We start from the raw sequence: 22,497 nt of genomic DNA on the forward strand, positions 1-22,497 counted from the left end.
AAATGTAGTGCCAATCACTTAAAGTGATTCTACCATATGCTGCATTGTGCAAATGATAATGGGAACCCACTTCATGTGTGATGACTTTGGAATGTCTTCTTTCTGTCTTTGTGGTGCTGAGACTGGGAGAATTCAATGCTTGTGTATCACAGACTGAAACTGTAAAACTTCTCTTTGTGTATGTGTTATTAAGGAAGCTAGAGCATTGCAATATGAGTTGAGAGTAAGAGAAATAGCTTTGTATGTAAGAGTACAGTTTGACTCAAGTGAAAGAAAAGTCATGAGCCATGACTCTGACTTCTAGGCCCCTTTAAAAATGTAGCCAACCTAACTCACTTGCCCCCACTAATCAGTTTTACTCAAACCTTCTACCCCATACTCCTGACTAGTTTCTTATTTCCTCAGGCAGCCCAAAAGTAGTGTACCTTTGCTATAACCAGTCAGTAACTGTGTTGAGATTGATCCGTTCATTATGAAGAATTACAGTATGTCAGCTTTCAGTAACTTCATTATGGACTCATAAAAGAATCAACCTAAAGAAACTACTCTTTTAAGAGAACCATATTTAGTTCAGAGTCACTTCAGTAATTATTAGCACTGAGTACATTATCAGCTCTGACATGAATGAATGTAAACAAATCATTATATTTAAAACTTAAACAAATCAAATCAAACAGTTTTAATCATCAGGGTTTTTTTTGTATAAAAACCATCTGGACTTGATGAGTTGAATAGCATTACTTGACAGGACTTCATCTATGACTAAGAGGCTTTCCCTTAACATTTTCGCAAATGATTCTTTTTTATTTTTTAATTTGTGATGTACCAGACAAAGTAGTAGAGTGTAGCTCAAAATTAACATTCTCTACTAGATATTTCATAGCCAGAAATATACATTCTGTACTCGGGCTTACAGTTTAATCTCTTCAGATGCTACTTTTATAAATTTATAAAGGTTCACATCATTGTGATCTTATACCCGATAACCATAAAAGACTGATTTTTTTGTATTACTCTTACTACTAAGGATGTTATATAAAGAATGTATTGTTAAGAATTAGTTTATGCAGTTCCAGACATTATGAACTCTGTGAAACACGTTTTTGAGATATTCTCAGAAAAAATGTACTTATTTGGGTATACCGAGTATGCCTATTTACACCCATGTAGGAACAGTCCATCTCACTAACATCTTAAGTGGCTGTTTACACATAAACATCTGTTTCTTCAGGATTTTAAAATGCTTTGTTCTTTACCTCCATCATTATATTGCTACCACATTGCAGGAGCCAGCTATCATTCCCCACCTTGTATGCCATCTGATTTGCCCAGCTATATAAGCACCATGGTTATTCTAAGTACCAGCCTGACACTGTAGCAACTGCACCAGCTAATACCCCATTTCTTCACGATCCTAGCCTACTACTGTTAACACATTTCCCAGCTTCTGCAGAGCTCAGAGAACCATGATCTAGTACTGGCACATCCTAAAGTACACAGGGTGCAGTTACTTCTGTCTGCTCAGCTTGTCAGAGATTATACTATACAGAAGGCACTTTGTCTGGCAATTTAGTATAGAATCTTATGTGACATTATTTTCACATGTCACAACACCACACTCAGGAGATGTTCTGAAAAAAATGTTCAGCCATGACATATGGATCATGTTGCTGTTTTGGGAAACTATAAAAACATTGCTGGTAAAAATGTAACATGTCCCTGGTCATCCTCATGGCTCTCTAATGCTCACTCTGAGCATTCTTGTTTGCATCATTGTGGTTATCCCATCTGAGTCTGGAGTTAACATTTGCTGTGTTTATTTAGTTTTAACATGTATTTTTGCCACATTCTGCTTCCAGTACCATCTGCTTTTTTGTGGTTGTGCAGATAGCAAACATGTCTGGATGAGTGCACTGCTTGGATAACTGCTTGTGAAAAGAAAATAAACCAGTATAACTTAATATATGTCAAGTACAACAGATCCTACTACTGGTCACATTGCATTACAATAATGCCCTCTATGGGTTCCTCCTCCTGTACCCCACTGTCTTTTTCAGTGCAGCTAACTGCTGTGGCCACAGACATAAATTTCCTCATACAAGCTTATTACGTTTTTGGGGACCAGTATTTCAAATGAATAGATACCTCTGTATAGCTCTGTTTACTTCCTGCTTACGCATGCCAACATGTGGAATGGCATCAAAATATCAAGGCTAGGCATGGTGTTTGAACCATAACACATTGTACTACAAAATGTGTTTGCAAGACAGTCTACATACAATAAATTAGCATTTCAGACTCGCTTATGTGGATTGGTACTAGAATGGAAAGCAATTTCATGATCAGAACCAGAAGCACTGTTACTTTTATATTTTTGAAAAGTGATTTCCATTTGATGACTTTGGTAGCTCATGAATGATCTGTAATTATTTGAGCTACTAATGAGGTTCCTCTCCATCTGTGTGTTTTAGCTCCTTAGTCTCCATTTGCCTACTGACTCTGTGCAAGTCATTTAACCAGACAGAGCTCTCAGGTCACTGGTGTCTAGATTTACACAACTGATAACTAAATTAAAATTAAATAAAAGAGAATAACTCCTAATCCAGCATACCACCATCAGTGGCTCACTCAGCCACATTTCTAGCCATTACTATCCTGTATGCTACTCTAAAGGGTCTTCTGTAAGAAAAGCAAAATTTCCCTAATACTCCAGCCAGATTTTCACTGGGCTATGAGCCTTCATTGAAAGGGGCTTTAGGTACAGAGAAATCTAACCATTCAACAAAATTAAATAGGAAAGCTACATATAAATTAAAACTAACATCCATTTCATCCATTGATTTAGTTATTTTAATGGCCAGAAATATTAATTTCTTTGAGACTGCTTATTGTTATATGTATGATTTTTGCATTTTTTGTTTTAACTGTGAGCTCCTGAATTGAGGACCAGTGATGCAGTATTCTTGGATCTTTATTCATATCACTAATTCTGCCCTGTCTTTAATAACCTTATTTAAGTTAGTATTATTTATTTCCTTGTTTGCCATGTGTAACTAAATTATAACATCAGCTCTGCTTGCAGGATATACATAATTACATCATACAGAAATACGTCAAAGAAAATAAGCACATTACCTGTTTTCTGAACACTGGCATTTACAAGTCCAGTGTCCTTTATTTTGCTGCCCATCTGCCCATAAATGAATTATCTCAAATGCATTATTTGTTTTTACTGTTCTATTTAAAATCATTAAAGTAAGAATTTGAATTCTAACTGTAAGTATTTTTGTATAGTTTAATGACTGGGACAGAACTGGCTGGTTTCTCCTATGACCATGGTGAAAACATACCAAGAAACACATAAATGAAAACAAGAATTTTGAAAGAGTATAGAAATTAGTAGCAACAGTATATTAAATGTCAGTGTTTGTAGTAAGAAAGCATATACAAAAGTTCTAAGTAAGCTGTAAAGTTATACACAAAAACTCCCGAAAAACATTATTAACGTTTTTCGGGAGTTTTTGTGTACCGCTGTGTTCTTTTTCCTTTTTTGTTTTGAAAAGCTGTAAAGTTATATTGTTCTTAAGTATGCACAACTGTGTTTCAGTCAAACAGAGAAATTATAATGCAAGTAGCGACGGCAGAATTCCCAACCGGAGTTTCTCCTTATCGTCTTCCAGTAATAAACAATTATGTGACTCCTGTGCCTCCACCACCAAGAACAAATGACAAACCTCTTAAAGAAACATCTTCTGCAACAACACGAGGACGAAGATTTCGCCCCACTACTGCTCCAAATGGATTTCTGTTTACACCTGCTAAGGTACATAATGGTTAATAGATTTTTATCACATTATATTTGTATTTGTAAAGGTTGCACTTACACATATTGAGTTTAAAATTAAATCTGAAAGTTATATTTATTGTATTATATCTGTAAGTGGCTGCACAAATTAGAAACATTGGAGGTGTTAGAGAGAAGTGGGAACCATGATATTTCCAAGTGCAAAACAGAAAAAAATGTAGCAAACAAAGTAAATAAAATGTAACCTTAAATACTGCAGGCCAGAAAAGGACAAAGGTAAGTATGAACATGTATAGACAGGACTGTTTCTATTTATTTATTTATTTTAGCTGTTTTGTTTTATTTTTCAGTCATATCAGTAGTGGTGATGATTTCCAAAGTGCACTGTCATTTCTGGCAGCATAACAAAGTTCCATCTTTTTCCTGCAATTAAAGTATAGTAATTCCTAAATGGCATATTTATCAAGCCATTTTGTCCTTGAAACCTTTGGCATCTATAGGCAGTCCTTAGTTAAGAATAAAAAATGTCTCTGTGTAAGAGTGGTCTTCAGTGGTCTTTAACACAATATCTATTGGCTTGAGAGTTCAGGTAGCACACTGCAGGTAGAATAAAAGAAAGTGTTGAAAACCTGGTTCATCTGCACATTTCTGATAAATTTTACACTATGTATTTCCCTTACCACCCACACTGCTTTATGATCTAAATTTTTTCTAGTTTTGTTTTTCTAATAAACCCCTCCTTTTCTTTGAGAAGTTCTTCAGTTGAACAGAATGTTACACTGACAATAAAGTCAACTGACTGGTTGTGCAGTCAGCTGGCTCAGAGCACATAATCTTTGGACCAACACTCCTTGATGTTGTTTTTTAATCTTTTTTCCTCTTATTGTTCATCATCAGCAATCCACCACCATTGCTAGTTAACTATTTCACCCATCTATCCATTCTGTAACCCTTTATAATTTATAAAATCCCACTATTTTCTCACTACTTTGTGCATCTGATATCCCTTTCTCCCTGCTTTAGTATATCCTTTTTCTTTTCCAGTCAGTCATTACAGACTAATATGATCAGTTCTATAACTGTTTTATTGCATGCTGCACTTTTGTATATAACTGTTAATAGTTTTTCTTTGTTGTAGGTAATTGTTTGTCTTTATTGTATATAGTTCTTTTCTGAGACCAAAATACTGAAAACACACAGGATACCAACACTTACCATATTCCAGCACAAGTACATACAGAAGCAAATAAAACACAAACCATATTATTCTTCTTCAAGTATAACCGGGGGGAGGGGCAAGCCACCCTACACCCCCCATGTAGAGGAGATGAGCCCGCCACACCCCCTACTACTTAAATATATCAACTCCGAGATTGCACTTAGTGTAGTGAAGTGCAGTCTTCGAGTTGATATATTTAAGCAGCAGGGGGTGTGGGGCATGCAGCTCCCCACATGGGGGGGTGCAGGGGGGCTTGACTCCCTGTGTATAGTTGAAGGGTAGTATGTTTCTGTATGTACTTGTGCTGGAATATAGTAAGTGCTGGTATCCTATCCTGTGTGTTTTCAGTATTTTGAACTTTCGAGATTTTGGTCTCAGGATTTTGGGCTTTCAGGATTCTGTAGTGCTTATATATATATATATATATATATATATATATATATATATATATATATATATTTATATATATATATATTTTTAAATAAAAGATGTTTGAAAAAAAAAAACAAACAATATTTTATCTATGGTGAGTGGCATTTGCTGTTGTACAAAACCAAAAGGTGTAGATTTCTTGTTTTCATGTCATAATACAGTATTGCTATATTAGAGATGGAACATATCGTTGCACTATTTTAGTAACACGGGCTGAATGTGTCTTTGGTGGTGGTGGGGGAGGGTATTTAGTCCTGGTTAATCTACTTCTGTTGGAGATGAAAACATTGTTGCTAATTTTCTTTTTGTTGCTTGTCTATTCATACAGACAGTGTTTTCCAACAATTTGACATATGTTATGCAGAGTGACTTGTTTTAACGTACATATACTGTTTCCATTTACAACTATGCAAAAGGGGAAGTCATTTTCTCTTCCTCTTCTGCAGCTTGTTTTCTATCCTTCATGAATAAGAGCCTGCTATCTTACATGCAAATAAGAAAATGACTACCTTTAACAGACAATGTAAGTGGATGTGGAAAGCTAAGGGACAGCACACATTTGAATAGCATTTTAATGTTTCCTTTGGTTTACTGCTTTGACATACAATAGCTATATATAGCGCTGGCTACATGCATTAAAACCCTACTTTTGATTTCTATGTGTTTTATTATAGGAGTCCACTAAGTTCCATAGAATGTCAGCACACAGTAATGTGACCATAACAATGGTTTACTATGGGAAAAGTTTGCACTTGTCTCATGATGAAATGGACTACAAAGATGAAGTAAAAGTTTACCAGCAGCACTGTGGTGGAGAAAACCTGTGTGTATATAGTGGAAGACTACTAGAAGGAGGTCAGATGTGGTTTAAAAAATAATTTGCAAAAGAAAAGTGTTGACATAAATGTGGAGAGAAGTATATTGTTGCCGCACTAGGCATGCAGACTACTGCAGCAGTAATGTTTCATAGTTGTAACATTGCTAAACAGCAACTAAGCAGCATCCTGCATAGAATGAGCAAGCAATGCCAATGGGATGCATCTGAATATATGCAGAAAAGAGAACATGTTACGAGTCAGGCAAAGTGATTACTAAATATTTTTGTAACTGCCAGAGTGACATTGGAAGTTTACAATGAACACGGTAATTTTTTAGTCATCAGATTATTTCATACCAAAGTTATAGTCTCTGTCCTGCTTTTGTGGTAGACCTTAAATAATCTCAAAGGCAGGCTGGCAGAATACACAACAGCCAGTACTCTTCTTTTTGCATTTTAGGCAGTTCTGCTCTCAGACAGGAAAAGTACTGTGATGGAAGACACATCTGCTTAGTGGAAGGAAAGGAGGTCATACAAGTTTATAAATGGTTTGTGCATAAAAAGTGAAAAAATTGCATCAATGAACTAAGATATGCAAACATTAATTTGTGAAACAGGGAAGCGGAACAGAGAGACAGGTGCATGGTCTGTTTTGGAGTGTGTTTCACTTTTGGCCAGTTAGCCAGTAGTATTAGAGTGTCAAATACATTCTGTTTGATATAGGTCCACGCAGGAGGAATTCCCTTACCCCAAGGAGCAATGACCTCAGAACTGATTATTTTCATAAATTGGGTATTGGAGCAATAACCTGTGTGTGTGGGGTACAGGAGACTTTGTACCCACTGAAATTCAGTTTTTTGAATTCTGCTTCAAATTGTTTTCTTTGTTTAGGAACAACTTCATGAACGAAATATCTAGATATGCATGCTATGGGTGCAATAAGCAGATACTATCGGTCAGTAATAATTATTTCTAGTTGTAGTGGTTGAACAGCCTGAAGTTAAACCAGAATTGTGCATAGTAACTGTGTATGTAAGAAGAATTACAGACTGCATCTAAGTGTTTTTAGCATACAAGACAGAAATAAATTATCTGGAGGAATCACATTTTTAACAGAAGTACATCAGATTTGTGTTATCAAATCCTTACAGAACTAAAATATGCTCTCTAGCCTAACTTGCTGATGTCTTAAAAGCTCTCATGAGTCAGGCAAGTAGGACTGGTAACATCTAGGGCTCCTTTCTGTCTTTCTTGTGAGGATAATAATGATGTCAGACCAAAAGTAAGCATAAACACAAATATGTGAAAATAAGGCTGTCACACCAAAATGCTGTTGTACTTTTATTATTAGGATAATCTGCATACAGTGCTAAATATTAATTTTAGAATGTAAAAAGGAAGTGGAAAACATACCTGGGGGTTCTAATGAATGACACTAAGACTAATATTGGAGCATTGCATTATGATTGAGAGAAATGTTTTGAAAGTAAATGCTTCTTAAAAAAATCCATAATGCTTAGTTGGCATGTGACTTGGACTGCATGATGTTTGCAGTGTATGGGTGAGAGTGTCTAATAAGCATCACAAGCTTCCATTTAGTGGCAGCAGCTCTCTTACCACTGGGTGAGGTTCCTTGTCCACATCCCTATTGTTTGACCTGCTCATGGACATTTCTCCAAAATCAAGACAGTGACATACCAGTTCATATCTTGAAAGCAATGGCAGGGATACAGCAGCAGTATCTTCTGCATAGGCGCACACAAAAATGACGTCATGTGTCATTGTGCAGTGATGCAATATTACTGCTTTTTTTTCCTTTGAAGGTAACATTTATCTTCAGGATGTGGTGTTTATGCACACATGGTGGATGACAGTGATGTAGTCCCTGCCTGCCCTGATCTGAGCCTCAAAGATATTAAATTGTATGTACCATTTATATGCAACTATGATAATATACATATTGGCATTGTCCATGTTGCTGTGCTCATCATTATTTATTTATTATTTTATTTTACTTTTGTTGACGGGGAAAGTCTGACTGAACACAGGTCCTTTTTCAGTGGAGGCCCGAGGAGAAAAGCTCCACATAAGTAAAGACAACATTGATATATACAGTTAATGTAATGGTAAGAGATAACATGAGCATGACCACGATCATCTCTCATTATCTTCCACAAAACATTTTGTAATGATTTATAATCCATACTGGCTTGTAACAGAGGTTTCGAATTCTCAAAAGGTTCATTATTTTCTCTGTTCCAAATACTTTTTATTACATAACTACAGCAGCCTGTTTTTCTAAATCTAGTTTTGTACTTCTCATTAAGGATCTGTGAAAACAGTTCTTACTGCCATAAGTGAACTGTCTTTATTTACATCAGTGGCTTATGTTAACCTCCTAGCTTTCGTCTGAGTAATGAGTTAGGTAGCTTGACTGAATGTATACGACTACAGTGTTTTCTCAGTGGTTTTGTACTTAAGGCCACAGGTAAACTTTAATCATTTTTAGTAGCAACATGTATTTGATGTAATTTAATAGTTGATAGTTTATAGTTTAGTTATGTTTTTATTTTGTTTATAATTAGTTTAAATAGCACTGAGTTAGTTTTGCTGGCATACAGCTTTCCTTTGGTTAGTTGCAGTTAATATTTTATTTTTTATTCATTGGCTCCTAGGCAATACTATGCATTCAATATGCAAAAGCCAATAACCTATTTTCAAAAGATGTTCAACATTAAAGATCACTGTTGCAGTAGTCTAAGCTGCATGGGTTATATCCTGCCCAGGAAATGACCACCTACCAGCTTTTAAAACTTCCATGCACCCTAACTGTTGTGGGGCTTGAGGAGAGTACGTAAAAGCAGTGGTCAGGGCACCAAAAGTTTCAGTGTTTTCTTACCATTGAAGTGCGCTCCCTCTGCAGGTTTTGTGGAACTGACAGTCAGCTAGCAGTCCTTCAAGGCTAGGTAGATAAATACCCCCTATGAAAAACCTTCCACTATGTCATTTTTTTCTGAAGAAAAACTGTAATTTTTCTTTCAATGTTTATATTTTATGCTAGGAAATGTCATTTTCTGTGACCTGTTATGTCTTGTAAAGGGATTTTCCTTTGAAAATGCATGTATGAAAAACATTGTGTTAAAATAATTTTTGATGTAATTTTCTACTGCTTTTTGTGGAATACTTATTACAGGTGCAGGATATTTTGCGTTTTGGGACTGTCACTGAAAATTGTACCTCAAAACTTTTAATCTTTTTGTCAGAATGTTTATCAAGTCACCTAGGCACTGCTACATGTTCTTCAGGCTCTTTTCTTAGTCAGCCATGGAACAGTTTTCATTCTCCTCAGTTCTTCCTTCCCCATCAGTAAAAAAAAGAACATTTCTTGGTGTCAGGCCAGCTCCTTCACTGTTTTAATTGCCAGTAGGTGACTCTGTTGTGGCTGGTCCCTCTGTTGTACCTTCTCAGAAAGCCATTGTAGACTGAGAGAGATACACCATCTGTGGCTGTTAAGTTGTCCTTACTGCACAAGGGAGAACCACTCTTGTTGGTCTTGTGGGAAGGAGCTGATGAAGTCTTACTGAATAGCTGATATTAGGTGTCCAGATCCTCAGCTAGTGCCCCTGCCATAGGTAAATCTTTTTCCTGTGGGTTTCCCAGAAAAAGAAAGCAAAGAGTTAAGATTGTGACTTTTCCTTTTTCTCTAAAGTTTGGACAAGAAAGACTTGTTGTGTTTTGCAAAAGGATTGCTTTAGGCTTTAATGTTTTAAATCCTGTTTGTTCACTGATTTGAAACAGAAAAAGAAAAAAAAATACCATCACCTTCTGATACCAATTTCCAGTCAGAAAAGCAGGGAATCTCCTCTGTTAAATTTCCTCAGACTGAGGATTCTGATTCTGAAGAAAGTTTGTCTTCAGATTCCTCCTTCAGAAAAGTTTTTTTCCTGAAACTATAACTAAAATAAAACATTTGTTTCAGTGGGAAAAGAATGAAATCCCTCTTCCAGCAGAAGTATTATTGCTGCAACTGGATGTTCCCCAGCCAGTAGCCTTCCTTCTGTTTTACCTGATTTATAGGATATTTTCTTGAGCGCATGTAATATGCCTATCAGTCAATCTTTTACTCCCAAAAAGTCTGATAGATTATACAGAGTACCTCAGTTTTATAAATATATGTTTTCTAATCCAAAATCAGACCCTATAGTTATTTCTTTATCAAAACCATCTACTGCTAAACATACTGTGAATGCTAATCCCATTCCATCTGAAAAGCTTGGAAAAACTTTTGATAGATTTGGGAACAATGTTAAGTCTTCTGTTACCTTTAACTTTCAGAATTCTGAACTGCCAGGCTCACGTTAAAATGTTTACTGGCTTCTTTTGAGGTTATGAGAAAGTTAACTGTCAGTCAACCTTCCTTCTTCAGAGGTTAAAAAATTCATTGAAATCCTTATCTGTGCCTGCTTCTCAAGTAGCCAAACTCCTTAAATTCTCCTATTATTCTGCTGATGCTGCATTCAGAGCTACTGCTACTGGTTCAGTTATGAGAAGATTTGCTTGGTTACATTCTCAAAACTTACCAGAAGATATTAAAGCTAAGATTTTAAATTCGCCCCTTGACAAAGATGTTCTGGTTGGCCCTTCTCCTGCCAAGGTCCTTAACAAATCAGATGAAAGAGGGAAATTGATTGAAGGAGTTTAATCTTTAAACTCCCCTTTTCAAAGTTCGGTAAACACTTTCTTTTTAATTCAGGACCCATTTTCAAGAATCAAAACAAACAGTCTCAGCAAAGTTTTAACAAACAGAATTTAAAAAATTAATGGCAAGAAGGCTCTAAGAAGAAGGAGAGCTTCCCAGTTCCAAGGGCAGCCTCAAAAGTCAGAGTACCTACTTTCCCATTTAAGCCCTCCCATACTGGCAAGATTCATGTTGATACCTACTTTCCCATTTAAGCCCCCCCATATTAGCAAGATTCATGTTGATCTATCAGCAGCCATTTCTGTGATTACTGTTAGAACAAAAAATTATGCTGAAGCACCTTTCAGCAATTCTTAAGTACTGTTTTTGTGCAGGGGCAAGCTGCCCTGCACTCCCCAGTGTGGGAGACATGCTCTCCCACATCCCAAAATTTTATTTATATGTGTACTTTGAGGTCACACAACAATGAAGAAAAGGGAAAACTCCATTGTCACCAAAACCTGTTTTGGCACAATATGTCCAATTTATCAGCAGTCCAAGAAATGGCTGTCGATAGATTGACTACATCCCATATTGGCAAGCCTCTAAATCTGTTTCTGTATATAGGCCTTCATTTTACAAAATATCAGATTATCTCAGACAAGTGGATTCTGACACTCCTCCATCAGGAATATAGATGACAGTGGAAGTCCCTTCTTCTATTTCAGGGGATTCCTCCTCATTCTGTAAAACAAACTTCCCATGTTTCCTCCAGTTTTGGAGAATAAGTTCTCTCAGGGGATCGTAGAAAATGTGCCCTCAGATCATATAGGCTAAGGTTTTTATTCAAGGATCTTTCTGGTGCCAAAGAAGGGGGAACTTGTACACCAGTAATATAGCTCTCCTTTCTCAGTCTCTATGTGAAGGTACCATAGTTCAAAATGTTCACCTTCAAACCTTGTTCCCACTCATCCCTCCACCCTAATTTTTTATGATGATGTAAAATTTAAAAGATGCTTATCACCGCACACTACATAGCAATGAATTCAGATGTTTCATAAGATTTTCCATATTTGGCCGATAGTATCAGTTCTCTGTTTTATCTATTGTCTATCTACTGCACCAAGCCTATTTACAAAGTGTGTGGCACTAGCGTTTGCTTACTGTAGTCTTCAAAGCATACAAATCTTTGTCTTATATTTTCAAACTCTTTTTCCAAATGTCAGGATTTCCCTGACATGTCAATAAACTCCCATTCAGTCTGATGCTTCAAATGAACTTAAAGAAGCCATCTCTCACCCCTTCCCACAAAATAGTTTATTTCTGGATACTTCATAGGAAGGACTTTTCTTCCTCTGAACAAAGTAGAACAGTGTAAAGAAAACTTCTGGAGCTTTTCCAACCAATCTATGATATCTGACATGGAATTTCTCATGATTCTGGGTTTCATGGCCTCTGTGATTGTTATGATTCCCTTAGCCAGACCTCACATGAGAAAAATTCATTGTTACCTAAGGTCAGTCTGATCCCAGCATCAACACTCTTTATCTTTTCAGATTCTAGAGTGGAGGTTGGCGGGTGAGCCAGTTATTTCTTAGCCAAGTTCTCCCCTTCAACCTCCTGCTTCCCTTTCAGTCTGACTCAACAGATATCACAGACATTGCTTGGGGATCTGTATCAAAAGGGGTGAAAGTGCAAGTTCTGTAGAGCAAGCAGGACAGAAAAAATACATCAGTGTTAAAGTATTGTCGTTCTAAAAGCCTTAAATCAGCTCTGGTCTCCAGATCACTATAAGTTATCGCAGACACCACAAGTGATGTGGTATATAACCAAACAAGAGGGTACCAGATCTTGCTCCTTTTGAAGACTTGCCATGATTGCCTGGGAAGTAGCAACTAACCTCAGTTCTGACTCTTCAGGCGTCATATATTCCATAAGAGCAAAACATTAGAGCAGATGAACTGAGGTGAGCCAGGACTGGCACTCTCAAATGGAAACTACACCCAGGGGCATTCCAGGAATTGCCCCAGCTATGGAGAACACCTCAAATAGTGCTGTTTGCCTCCTTTCAAAGGTAAATAAATTCTGCTTCAGGATTCCTTGCAAACAGGCCCAGAAGACAGATGCTTTCTCAGGTTTTCCACCCTTTCCACTGATATCCTGAGTTCTTCTAAAATCTACCAGGACTCCACAAAGATAGTGACAGTGACTAAATTTTGGCCTAAGCAACATTGTTCTCCCATCTTTTGAAAATAGCCATGGGCAGTAACCCCAGGCTTCCCCATAGACTGGATTTACTCAACAAGACAGAGGCTGCATTATACACCCCAACCTGAAAACACTTTAAATGACTGCCTGGATAATAAAGTTTTGATACCCTTAAGTCACATTTTTTGAGGAAATTTAGCATGTACGAAAGGAAGGTAAGAAACCTCCCACTAGAAAATCATATTTGTGCAAGTGGAAAAAGATTTTCTAGATGATGCCATACTTACAACAAGGACCTTTATTTATGCCAGGATGCCTCTGGTTCTGGAATATTTGTGTGAATTGTTATCCTTTGGCCTTTCTTACTACACTGTCAACATCCATCTTTTGGCCATTTTTGCTTGTCTGCCCTTAGATCCCCCTTTCTACCTATCCTCAAGTCAATCAGTTTTTGAAAGGGGTTTTACATATCCATCTGCCTTGCAAACAGGTGGCTCCTACTTGGGATCTTAACTCTGTGTTTGAAAAGCTAATACTTCTTCCATTTGATCCAGTTCATTGGGCTGATTTGAGGTTCTCCATTTGGAAATCTGTGTTACTAATTGCTCTGTCGGCTGCAAGAAGTGTATCTGAGTTATAAGCTCTTATGGCAATTCAACCCTACCCCATTTTCCACAAGGACAGGATTATTTTTAGAACAAACCCCTGTGTTATGCCCAAAGTAGTTTCAGAGTTTACCTTGAGACAATGCATTAATTTGTCTGTATTCTTTCTAGAACCTAAAAACAAGGGAGAAATAACCTTGCATACTCGATGCCCACAGGCAGCTCAGGCACTGCTTGAACAGAGCAATATCCTTTCATGAAGACCAGTCAGCTCTTTGTTTCCTATGAAGGCAACTAAAAAGGACAACCAGCTTCAATGCAGATAGTTTCTAAATGGTTGTCTCATGTTATTTCTTTCTGCTATTCTTGCTATACTGTACAAGGGCTTTGGCTTCTTCATTGGCATTTTTTTAAAGGGTAGACTCAAGAAGTATTTTAGAGACTGGATCTTGGTCCTCTGTAGATAGTTTTATAAAGTATTACAGACTAGATTTATTTTCTGGGTCCAGAAAGGATTTTACTAGGACTGATCTCCAGGAGCCCCTGTATTCCCAAATTCCTTCATCCTCCCTATAATTCTAAGCTGTGGCAATCTCCTTAAACATCTTATGCTACTGCATTAATGATCTAATGTTGAATATAGTAGAGTTGTGTGAATAGACGTTCCTTAACAGTAGATGTTCTAATAGATTAATGTTGCAGTAGCTGTCTCCCTCCATCCCCTTTTTTTCTGTGCTGGTTGTATTTCCAGGGTGGGGATATATAGAATTTTATGCACTCATAATCAGTCCTTTGCAATTTGTCCTTTTTCCACTCCATATAAATCTGTCACACACCTGCTGAATCTCTTCCATTTAATTTTCTTGGGGTTTTGTTCAAATATATCTCCCATACAAATTACACATGGCAAGCTAATGCATCTTACAAGACTAATCCTTCTTTCCAGCATAAGAACTTTGCCTACCCATTTTTTCAACATTATGCCGGTCTGCCTTCTCAGATCCTCCCAATTTCTCCTCCTGTTCTACTTCTTGATAAATCTTCAGGCCTAAATATTTCTCTTCCCCTTGTGTTCTATCAGCACAACTGCCAGTCCCTCCTTGTTCCCTAATCCAGTTACTGCTGACTTTTCTGGATGGTGTTCTACTCCTGTTTTATACCCAAATGCTCATAAAATCTGCAAAATATGTGGAAGTTATTTTTCCTACAGCCTCTACTTTTAGCATAGAGTCATTATTTATTTTTCCCTTTCCATCATGTTTCCCTTATTCATTGCACCAAGTATTCAGTTACCATTAGGAGTAATCCTGGTAACAGTACTTATCCCTGTCCAGTACCCTCTCCATTTCTGTTTTGTCCAGTAATCCTCCCCCGCCATTTATAAGTAATTTAATCCAAGTGAGGCCCTGTATAATTCATCTGTCCTTGAGCCCATCTACTGTTCCCCACTACCTGCGCTGTTAGCCTTTGCATAAAATCCCATGACACACAGCCAAAGCCTTATGTATATCGGATAGGACTATTATTGCCTTCTTCTTGCCATTCCTTTCAAACTAGCCTATAAAGTTTATTAATCTGTTGAGGACCTCCCTTTTACAAAACCCACTTGCTCTTCTCTCATTATTCTTGGTAATACCTGTTCTAATCTGGCTGTTAAAACACTTGCAAATAGTTTCACATTCATATTAAATGGTCCTACTGATATATAGATTTCCACATCTTCCAGGTTGCTTTTCTGCATATATAGAATTATGACACTGGCCTTATCCATTGCTCCCTTTGCCATCCTTCTAATGTCTCATTATGTATTCTCACTAAAGTATCACTCACCTGTAATCGCAGTGCCTTATAGAAATCCATTGGAAGTCATCTGGACCACCTTCCTTTTCACTTTTAAGATGCATTATGGCCTCAGATACCTCCCCTTTTCCAATCCATTTGTTCAGCGGTATCTGATCCCCCTCATTTAGTACTTTGACCTTCCAAGCAGTAACCCCCCCCCCATCCACCACATTCTTTCTGCTGTGCAAATCCATATAATATTCCCTGAAGACGTTACTTATTGCAGGATTATGGTTTACCTTCTAGCCCTTCTTTGACTGAAGTACTCCATTCAAGATTTCCTCTTTCAGTTCGTAATCCTCCACTTCAACAACCCAACTTCCGTTTCCCCTTTTAATCCACCTTTCCTTTTCATTTTTGCTTTAATTTTTATCTATTACAAAGTTTTTCTTTTTTATATTTGATTTTTAGTTCTGTACCTAGCTGCCCTTCGTCTTCATTTTTCAGTTCCTATCTGTTGCCTTCACATTGCATTTCCTATAAGTATTTCTTTATTTTCATCACCCTTTCTTCCTTTCTTCTAATTTCTCCTTTATTCTCCATCAGCCATCCTCTCTGTTTTTCTGTGCCTCTATCTCCAATTTCCTCACCTGCTGTTTGTTTAGGTCTAGCACATTTTTACTGTCTGCCGCATCTATTCTATGTTCCAGTTTCTACCACTAGCCAGGATTCTACCTCCATCTTCTTGTAAAATTGGTACTCATTTCCCAGTGCATATTTACTACAGCATGGTCAGATATGCTTCTTTGACCACACTGCACACTTATTATCTCTCCCATTGTAGTCTTGTCTACTAATAATCTAATCCAATTGGTTTACTCACCTGTTTATGCTTATTTCTCAGAAATGTAGAACCCCTTAGACATGGTTTTTGTTCTTGTCATGCAGCTATTTTTTTCCAGATTTGTTATGTCCAGTTCTAGTAGTTGTCTCCTTGTGTTATGAATGCCTGTTTTCCCAGTCTGCCTCTTTTTGGGTTGAGAACCACATTGAAATCTCCACCAGTAAGCAGACTGTGTTCTATCCCTTTCAATTTTTCAAGCCCCTCTAACCATTTCCCAAAGAAAACATCTGCCTCATCTATGTTTGGTCCATGAAAAGCACTTAGTACTATCTCTCACCCCCCTACCATTTCATTATGGTTCATCTTCTTTCTTGAGCCTTAATTTCTTCTTTTTTCTCCCATCCTTCATCTTCTCTATGCAAAATGCCAGCCCCTCTTTTTTTCCTTTTGTATAGCTCCATGCTATCCATCTGTATTCTTCCTTTTTATCTTTTTAAGTTTCTACCTGTTTAACTTTAACTCTTTAGTGAAAACAATATCCAGTTCCTCTGTTTTAATCTTTAGCAAGTGTCTCCCTGTTTATTTGATGGTTGACTCTTCCTATGTTCCATGTCTCTACCACCTCCCTTTCTTTGTGCTTCCTGCTGCTCCACTAGAGCTAGGCATAAGTGGACCTGCGTTCATCCTCCATGAATTGCCTGCACTGTCTCCCCCAACAGCAGTGAGCAAAGGTGGTCATCCAAACCTGCCTCGTAGCATTTTGATGTAAACCCTCATCATTTGTTGAATATATCTATCTTCCTCCTCTCCCTGTTTCACTAGCATAACCAAAGAAACCTTCACTTCCTTCTTCCTTGTTATCCTGCAATACATGTATATTTTACTGATCCCCCCCCAGAGTCTGGAAGCTATTCACTGACAAGAATGCAAACATGCTAACATTTCAATGTCATTTCTAGTCGTTTTTAACACTTTTCAGTTTTTCCACTCTGATTATGCATTACCCCATGTCATTGTTTTGTCCACAAAAGGAGTTAGGTTACTTCCTACCTCATTAGCTGTTTGGTATTTACATTTTCATTTTGCTGTGTGTTTTGCGTATCTGTACAGTTAACTGCTATATTATACTACCACATCAATGTATGGACCTCCTTAATCTTCTCTTAACCCGCACCTTCCCTGTAATGTACTATTTTCCTTTATTTCTTTTTTGTTTTCATTTATTGCCCTGACCATATTTTCAAGAAAACTTGCATTGCCTATATGTTTGTACAAAATACAGTTATTACAAACACACATTTTTCTTCAGGTACATATATTATGTACCTTCTTATAAAACAGATTTTTTTCCGAAATAGTCTGCTTTTTTTTTGTTTTATCTGCAGTCACTCTGTTTTTTTTTCTCTTTATAATAATATCTGTAAATTCACCTTTTGTCTGAACTGTATCTGATTTCAAGTTTAATGTGTTTTTTATTGATAACATTAAAAACATTTGAGCTTCAGTCATTTATGCATCAATTTCAGCTCCATCCTTCCCTCACATTATTCAGCAGATTGCAATCATACATCACAGGTCAAAACCTTTGTTTCACATCCTGCTTGTACACGTCTCCAACAGGTCTCAGGTACACTCCTATCTTCATCTCAGCCAACCATATCAATACAGGTGTAAATAGACAGAAAAAGTTATAGAAAATAAGAGAGAAAAGGAGAAGTACATCTCAGTGCAGCACTTTCTAAACAAGTTATAGCACCCAGTATTTTTTCTCTCTCCACTTTTCATTACTTAGCAAATTATCTTAGCCACTTTTATGCTTTTCTCTCTTATTGGTTGACCACACCAGGGATCTCTTGACCCAGTAGGTCCACAGGCTTCTTCTCTGACTCCTTAATTCTTTCTAGTGTTCGGCCTCTCCCACTACCTCCTTATGCTCTCTATTGCATCTTGGCCTTTGTCCTGGATAGAAACATTCCTCCCCATCACTATTCCTCTCATTCAGTTCCCCCTCCTAGTCATATCTGCTTTCCCTTCTATCTTTCCAGAGAGATTTTTCTTCCCTCTGCTGTACTTTTACCTTTACCCCATTCTCTACAATTTGCTGCTGCATTTACTCTCATATTGCCTGCTCTGTCTTGCCTTCCCCTTTCTAATTTAATTTGTAACACCCTGTTGAATCTGGGTTCCTCATTTCTGATTGTATAGAGCATCTTTTTGTTTCCTCCTTTCATCTTGACCCCTCCTTATACATTTACATTTTTCAATTACTTCTGGGTTTGGATTGCATTTTCTGGTCTGCTGTTATCCTCCATAGGCCACCATTTGGCTTTCCCGTGTAGTCCATCCCTATAAATGTGAATGGCGTCCTCTTCTGTTCTAGCCCAGAAGACAGTGCCCTTCCATATTATTTTAAGACAACTGAATATACCAGCTGAGTAGCTGCTTCCAAGTGCTTAATGTACAATGCAGCTTGAGACATTTTTTTTTCTCACAGCATATAGCTCAGGGGCATTTACTGCTTTCACTTTATATCCACCCATTACCAGCCCTGTCTTAATCTCTGCTGCTCTTACTAACTATTCTTTTAATGTGTATCTGTGGCATTTTACTGTCACATGCCTGTGCTTGGTTTTTCTCTCATTAGTAAACAACCTACACAACATGCTCAGTCAGTATGAGAATCTAACCATTCTGTGCCCTGTGTTATATCAATAATCTTCTCCTCTACATACTTTAATGCATTTTTCCTTCTTGCACCTCACTCAGTCCTATAATTCTGACATTTTCTCTTGTGGCATGGTATTCCATTTCAATTGCATTATCTAACAAGCTATTAACCACAAAAACTGCAGTGAAAGACCAAAAGATTTTAAAATGTTTAATCCAAATGTTAAGAGCTTTCATCTGCAAACACACAGGACTGCACCTTTGTGGTTAATAGTTGCTTTTTGTGCAGTAATATCTTGGATTTTGTGTTAAAAAGCTATTTACTGCACTTTGCAGAATTTTAATTTCCCTCCTTTGCTTTTGCATTGTTTCTTGAATTTTTACCACAGAATTTTGCAAAATACATTTTTGTGGCCATACTAGTATTTGTGTTAGCTTTCTCTGTCTCTGGTCATAGGGAAAGGGACAGGTGCAAATATTATGGGGAGGGATATCCAGGCGGGGTGAAGGGGGGGGGGGTTCAGAGGAAGGGAACATAGTAGTCAAGGATGGAATTATATTCATGCAAAATGGTTTCAAAATTTGTAACTGTAGCCATAGTGACATAGTGAATACACATTCTAAATTGTTTTGGGAGTACTTTTGTCCGCACCCATGCCTTTGATGGGGCTGATTGTGTGGTGGAGTTTAAATTATTCACTAGAAAATTTAATTTAGTAGTAATATACCACAATGGAAAAGGGAATTTTGTTTCTTTTGGCTTCACAAGAAAAAAAAAAAACATGTTTACACCCTCCCCCTTCATGTACTTATTCATTTATTTGAATGTAAATGTGAAAGGGAACTATATAATTTTAAAAATAGGAAAAAGGGGATTGTATTTAAAAATTCATCACCTGAAGAAAGAACCTTGTTATAACAAGGTCAGTGACACATCACTGGATATAATTAAACCAGTCAAAGGGAGTAGAATTGTTCTGATGAATGCCCTCATCTGTTCTGGCAAGATGATTGATAATTTATATAATGCAGATAACTGCATTTATGGTTCAATGACTGAAATTGATTTAGCTTATAAAAATACTGATTTATTTTTATGCAGAAGACCTTTTACTGCAATTCTGAACTTAAATATTTATTATGTGACAAGCCCTTCATCTCCACCAATTTTGGCATCCTGAAGGTCCATTGGGGTCCGAATGGAGAGATGAAAAGTCAGCAAGCAAAGGAGAGTATTAGTGATGAAACTGAATTCATCCTCAAGTCTTGGTGAATATCTTCATGAGGTAGACCTTATTTGTCACAAAATCTCACCAAGGCGACACTGCTATATAGATTGTCTTTATATAGCATATATCATGGACAGAAGAAGGTCAAAAACTAAAAAGATAGCTGGGTGCAAAAGACCCAGGATAAAAAAGTGCCCAATCCTGGTAGGCGCACTGGTGCCAGGATTGCAAAAAATGACATTGTAGAATCTTCAAAATACGGAAACATTCCTACACTGGGGCTAGGCCATGCCCAGGGGGAGGATGGCCCCCCTGTTGTACAAGGAAGTAGCAGTCCACAGAAATCACAAAATTGATAGGCCAAAGAAGAGCCATAAAGACGATAAAATAGACTATTGAGGATAAGAAAGAAATTATGTATTGTTACTATTATGCAAAAAGCCCAGAATTTCCAGACACAAAATATACAAAAAGATTAAGAGATAAGTTAGAGGAAAGAAAAATACTTCCGCAAGAAAAACTGTCAGAAGCTTCAAATTAAAATTTGGGGCCATTAATACAACAGATTTTTGAAAAATAGTATATAGATCAAGAAACTTTGATCTGTTTGGAAAAAGAAGCATCTGAAGAAGTACAAAAATGTAAACAACAAAACCTAGATATTTTTGAAAAGCATAAAAAATAAATATGGACATGGGAAAAAAAGAGAAATTTGATATGGTGCAATATTTATGCAAAGGTGAAAGCCAAATTAATCAACATAAAGAAGGCAGCCCCAAAGATATTCGAAGAGGAATACAGGCAAAGGCATCCAGATATGGAAAATTTCACATAAAAAAAGTAATATCACAAAGAGGGAATGTAGAAAAGATTAGTAAAGTTGAAGTTAAAAAAAATAGAAGTTGAAGTTATGGAATGCCTGGAAAACTGAAGTATCTGATGTAGAAGATCTAACTCAGGTTACATCACAGCATGATGGAACGAGTCTCCAAAGTAAGGAGAAACAGGAAGCTCAGGAGACATCTGAAGAAGAAATATGGACGTGGGGAAGAAAAAGAGATTTAATATGGTGTAATATCTATGCAAAGGAGAAAGTAAAACTAATCAATACAAAAAGAGCAGCACCAAAGATATTTGAAGACAAATACAGGCAAAGGAATCCAGACATGGAAAACGTTACAATACAAAAAAATAAGAAGACAAAGAGGAAAAGTAGAAAAGGAGATCAGTAATGGAGAAGTTAAAGAAATAGAAACTGAGGTCATGAAGTACCTCCAAAGTGAAGGATTCAGTGTAGAAAATCTAATTCAGAAAGCACCACAGCAGGACAGAGCACTGGACCTTCAAATTAAGGGGAAACCAGTGGAATGGGAAGCAATTTGTCAGGTGCCATGTGAAGATATTTTGGAGCCTTCCACAGAAAACCAGTATAAACATCCACTTGAAGCTGGACAGCAAGAGAAGGAACAGGAAACTGTGGAAACTCTGATGCAGTTAATGTTAAGGAGTGATAGCTGAGGAGTGATAGGCCAGTGAGTTCTCATATGACAGAGCAATGGATGGCACAGGATGAAAATGAAGAGAATGTGCCACAGGAAGATGTAATAGAACTTAATGTAGAATGCCCACAGGAAATGGAAAACAAAAAAAAATGTCCCCTCAGTCTAGAAGAAACTTGAGTTAAGAGAAGAGTTGCTTGACTTAAAAGAGATAGATAGACATATTAAAATCAATGAAATAAATAGACTGCAGAATGTCAATAAAACCCAAAAAGTAAAACGTTTGCTAAAACAAATGAACACAGTAATTAGGACTGTCCATAGAGATTCATGCAATGCAACAGAGCTAAACAGGATATATTGCTGTGAAGCTAAATTAATAACTGATAAATTTCTACCACAAGAACACAGGGAAGTGAAGGAGAGAAAGGGGAGAAATTGAATACCATCATGGAAGTATCAAATAGAGAAAACTATAAAGCAACTAAGACAAGATGTCACTATTAGAAGAGTATAGAAGAGGGAACACATCAACAAAATAGGCAGAAAGATAGATGTGATAAAAGCAATGCACAGTTTTAGAACAGATCAGGATCTATCATGCACTATCGCAAATAAACTAAAAATCTAAGCACAGGCAGAAAAACTTAGAAGATACATAGACAAATATAAAGGAAAAGTACAAAATAAGCAATTTATTGATGATCCAAAA

General features: G+C 37.0%; 1 protein-coding gene across 4 annotated transcripts in view; it reads left to right on the top strand.

The window, feature by feature from the left end:
- ERICH3 (glutamate rich 3) overlaps positions 1-22,497 on the top strand; it is a 1,772,788-nt gene that overhangs the window by 801,060 nt on the left and 949,231 nt on the right. For all 4 annotated transcript variants that reach the window (XM_044085800.1, XM_044085803.1, XM_044085802.1 and 1 more), the window contains 2 exons: positions 3,608-3,823; positions 6,131-6,311. In XM_044085800.1, coding sequence (XP_043941735.1) covers positions 3,608-3,823; positions 6,131-6,311 — 397 coding nt within the window. The remainder of the gene's footprint in view (positions 1-3,607; positions 3,824-6,130; positions 6,312-22,497) is intronic.

Source organism: Protopterus annectens, chromosome 10.part0 (assembly GCF_019279795.1).
Source record: "Protopterus annectens isolate FY-2018-M chromosome 10.part0, PAN1.0, whole genome shotgun sequence".
Taxonomy (NCBI): domain Eukaryota; kingdom Metazoa; phylum Chordata; order Ceratodontiformes; family Protopteridae; genus Protopterus; species Protopterus annectens.